Source organism: Bidens hawaiensis, unplaced genomic scaffold, assembly GCF_021521415.1.
Source record: "Bidens hawaiensis isolate Kalapana, Puna unplaced genomic scaffold, B.hawaiensis_p1.1 tig00010344_1, whole genome shotgun sequence".
NCBI classification, from domain to species: Eukaryota; Viridiplantae; Streptophyta; class Magnoliopsida; order Asterales; family Asteraceae; genus Bidens; species Bidens hawaiensis.
Genome location: NW_027491784.1, coordinates 375,747 through 380,355, shown reverse-complemented (window position 1 = coordinate 380,355; position 4,609 = coordinate 375,747). Strand labels below are relative to the sequence as shown.

At 34.1% G+C, this 4,609-nt stretch overlaps 1 protein-coding gene across 1 annotated transcript; it reads right to left on the bottom strand.

The window, feature by feature from the left end:
• Positions 1-421: 421 nt before the first annotated feature.
• Positions 422-2,872, bottom strand: LOC143534799 (borneol dehydrogenase, mitochondrial-like). Its single transcript, XM_077029204.1, has 2 exons — positions 2,821-2,872; positions 422-1,218 (listed from the first exon to the last, which is right to left on the bottom strand). Exons 1-2 carry the CDS (start codon positions 2,844-2,846, stop codon positions 447-449), a joined length of 798 nt encoding a protein of 265 aa, XP_076885319.1. The 5' UTR covers positions 2,847-2,872; the 3' UTR covers positions 422-446.
• Between the last annotated feature and the right edge of the window lie 1,737 nt (positions 2,873-4,609).

Genomic DNA, 4,609 nt, shown 5'->3' with positions numbered 1-4,609 from the left:
CATTGTGTCAGCTTTGATCTCGCCATTGTGTCTTTTTGTCAAATTTTTTTTTTGTAACGGGAATGATGGCGAAACATTATAGTTTTTTAAATTTTTTTCGTTTTTTATTTATATTTTGAGTTATGATTTTTTTATTTTCAAATTTATTTTTAAAGAGTTTTTTTGTCACACATCTTTCTCACACTTCTCATTTTTGTCTCCATTTGTATTTTAACTTTACCTTGATATATAATCAATTTTGTTTCAACTTTATATAATTGATTTTATAAATTTTGTTTTAAAATTAAATTAAATTCAATAAAGGTGTAGATGAAGACGAATAATATATTATAATAACACAACACCACGTTTCAATATATTTCATCAAACTGGATGACTTATTATACATGAAAAAAAAGGACAATCATACTCATACATAAGAGCGAGTGATGTATCGATTTATGAATCTAGTTTTTCACAGAGAACAAGCCAAACACGGGATTCAAAACACTGTAGCCACCATCGACGACCAAGTTATGTCCACTTATATAGCCAAACTCGTCACTCGCTAAAAAGAGTGTTGCACTTGCAATGTCTTGTGGTTCAAGCGACTTTCCTGTGAGGTTTGAGTGGACACCCGAGGAATCCTCAATGTGAAAGATTTTATGTGCCATCGCAGTTGGTATGACATATGGAGATACACAGTTGACACGGATTTGATTCCTCCCAAGTTCTGCAGCAGCAATCTTTGTTAGTCCCACCACACCATGCTTTGAGCTTGTGTATGCATGAGATGTAATCCCGCCCGTGATAGAAGCCACACTTGCAATCGTGACGATGCTCCCATTGCATTTTGGGATCATCACACGTGCCGCATGCTTGGTTCCTAGAAAAACTCCAGTCAGGTTGACACTGATAACACGCTCAAAGTCTAATTTTTCGTTCTCTAAAATACTTAGTTTTGGCTCATCGATAATGCCTGCATTGTTAACCATGATATCTAATTTCCCGTGCCTAGTTACAGTAGTGTTCACGACATTCTCTATGTCTGATTCAAGGGTTACATCGCAGTGAATGAAAGAAACAGACTTGTCACCCAAGTCTTGACAAACCAATTCTCCGAGGTCATCTCTCACATCAGCAATCACTACTTTTGCTCCATGTTTTACAAACAACCTCACGATACATTCTCCGATACCTCTAGCTCCACCGGTGACAATAGCTACCTTGTTTTCTAGTCTAGAACAAATTTCATATAATAACTTAATAAGTTAAATAACCATGATATTGGAAAGTATATTACAAGGTTAGCAAGTTCAAACTTATTAAGGTCAAACTATATATGAGTATTTTTCTTTCCTATCAAGAAAACAGTAAAAAGATAAATTTATAATTATGATTTACAATCACTAAATTATTTCTTTTTCTTTTTACTAAAATAAGTAAAATTTTCTTTACATATTTATACAACAAACAAGCTAATCAGATTTTTATGTAAAAAAAGTCATTGGATGTATCATGAAGTTCAAGAACAAAATAAAGTCAAATAATTGTCTACTTAAAAATTTGAAACATGCATAAATGATGGGATGTGAATGCTATAAGTAAATGCATCATTATAGTCATTTAGTCTTGTTATTCTATATAACTTGATTCAAATATGTTAAAACAATAAAACAAAGGCTTTTTGGTTATTTCAATTTATATTTATGTTGGCTTAGTGTGGCGGTTAATTTTGAGAAGCTAAGATTGGGTATTCTGTTTTGTGTTAATAATAATAAAAAATTAAGTATTCTTTAAGACTAACTTGATATATAAAAACTCATATAACTAGCAAATACCTAAAGAATTTGTTTTAGTTATAGTGTTAACAAAATGGAAAACTGGATATAAACAGTCCTAATAAATAGTTGGCTGCTGATGATTCTATATTTTAACGTATTTGTTTCCAACAAGTCGCGACTAACGGAAGCGTAACTTCGTTAGTCGTTGGTCGCAGAAAAAAACGTTTTTGGCTTGAACACTCGATCTGAACACCACTGCCTCCACCACCACTAACCACCGTCACTTGAATACCACCACCACCGATCAAAAACCACCACGTGAACATCACCACCACTACCCCAAACACCGGTAGTTCTAGGGTTCCAGCGACCTCAATAATTATAACTTTTACTAAAAAAAAGGTTCGATCTAGAGTTACATAGAGGTTTTGAGCGAAAAGGTTAAGTTTTCCGACGAAAAAAGAGTTTTATGGCCAAAAATGTTTTTCTGGAAACCACCACCTAGGGTTCCGGCGACCTCAATAATTGAGCTTTTACTAGAAAAACGTTTCTAAATGTCCGATCTGAGGTTACAAAGAGGTTTGGAGCGAAATTATTGAGTTTTCCAGTGAAAAGAGAGTTTTCCGACGACCGGAGACTAACAAAGTTACGTTTCCGTCAGTCACGGCTCGTTGTGAATAAATATATTAAAAGATGAGACTATCATTAGTCAACTCATTAGTTGAGCCTATTATTTATCAATAGTCCATATTGTGAATTACTTAATCCATTTTTTATGCACATTGTTCACTTGTTAACTAATAAAACCAACTTATATATAACTTGTAACTAACTAGGGTTTAGATTAAATACAAATGAAATTAATGTGCTAAACGTGAGAATCAAGTAGAGTAATTATGTAATTACTCTATGATAATTACTTGTGTATATAATTACGTTACTTGATTCTCATGTTTAACATGTTAATTTCATTTGTACGTTAACTTTCCCCTAACTAACTATATCAAAGATTGTGAAACTAATCTTATTATATGAAACTAGTGAAGAATATGCATACCTTGGTACAGGAGTCGAAGAAGCCATTAATATTGCCACCAGATTCTTATCTCTTACCTTTAAGACTTAAGACACTTAGATGTGAAAATTGGATCATCATATATATAGTCTCACACACTCACTATTTGGAAAGCACATTTTCTTAATAGTGCATGATATAGACATATTTAATTATTCAAATTCATTTTCGTTTTCTCTATTCCAACTAGATAATATGTTATATTTTTCTGTTGAAGATGTTATGTATTTTTCTTTTTATTGGTTTTCGAATAGAAACAATATGTGTAAAGTTTTTTTGACAAAGTGGATGAAAAATCTCATGCTTTTCATGTAGTTTTTTTTTCTTTCTTGCCCGTCTAGCTTCTGGCCGGCTGGTCGATGCTTTATAAAACTTCACCGTTCAAAAAAAAAAGATAATTTGTTTTACATGTAAAAGAAATTAATGAGGTCCTGTCAATACCATGTTAACTAATGAAATCGAGCAATACACAACTTATCACTTGCTATTCTTATGTGTAACGAGGAATTATATAGATAAAATATATCTTACTCTTTTTTGCAATTCAGAAATCGAAATTTATAAGGTGTACATCGAGTAGTGATAGATCGGTACCATGCCCGTATTAAGTACCTAGTACCATACAAAATTTATTGGCATGGTACGTGTATAAGTATCGGTATGATACTCGCTTTGGTATCGATCGGTACCGTAACAATGCCCGTATTGAGTACCGAGTACCGTACCAAATTTATTGGTATGGGTATCGGTACGATACCTGCTTTTTTTTTTCCTTAACGGATATTTTTTGAAGGTAATCATTGGTGCCCTAATTAGCATTAAAAACTCATTAAATGCATGGATTCTGGAATGAGTCTTAAAGTCCCCGGTGTGATGGTGATCGATACGAGATTCGCACGACGTCTAGGAGTGCGGAATTCTTCTAGACCCGTTTATGGTGTTGGAGACGAAGAACACGATTATAGACAAACATACATACGAATGGGATAAACAGATCTGCAGATCGTTTTATATATTAATCAAAATACATTATATACCAAACGAGAAAACATATTATGGCCGACCCGATGAGAGCTCTACCTCGAGTCTACCCACGAGACTAGCCCTACCCGTTTTTTCTAGACAATTTAATTGCTCTACCTCTCTTTTCTGTTTTGTTACCTAAAACCTAAACATGACACACATATATATAGATAAATATCTTCTCGGGCTTGGGCTTGGGCCTCAAGGTGAAGTTGTTCTAACTTCACCTATGGCGAAGTTGGCTCTCTCCATAACTTCGTCCCAGTTGGTCGAAATTGCATAGCGACGGTCACAAAATGCACCAACAGAGTCTTGTAACTGCTAAAGAGTAATGATCACATTAAAGACTCATTAAACAGGCGGGGTCCTCAACGTCAGTTACACTTATGAAGATTATCTTAACTAAATGATCATCTAAATAATCACCTAACGTTTAGAAGATTAATCATACATGAAGAATTGTGTGGAAGCTAAGCTGACCATGGTCCAACGGCTAGTTTGAAGACCCAATTAATAGTACTAATTAATTAGGGCATACCGATTTCTATATAAACGGGGCTATGATGAACAAAATCGGACACTTACACCTCACTACATACACACTTATGTACTCCAGCACTTGTTCATCACTAATTCTTGAGATGTAACACTTTTTACTTAATAATAAAATTCTAAGACAATGAGATAGTTTTCCCCTTCCGAAGTTTTGTGCCAGAGATCCTCACCAGGATAAGGGTTTTTCTTGCTA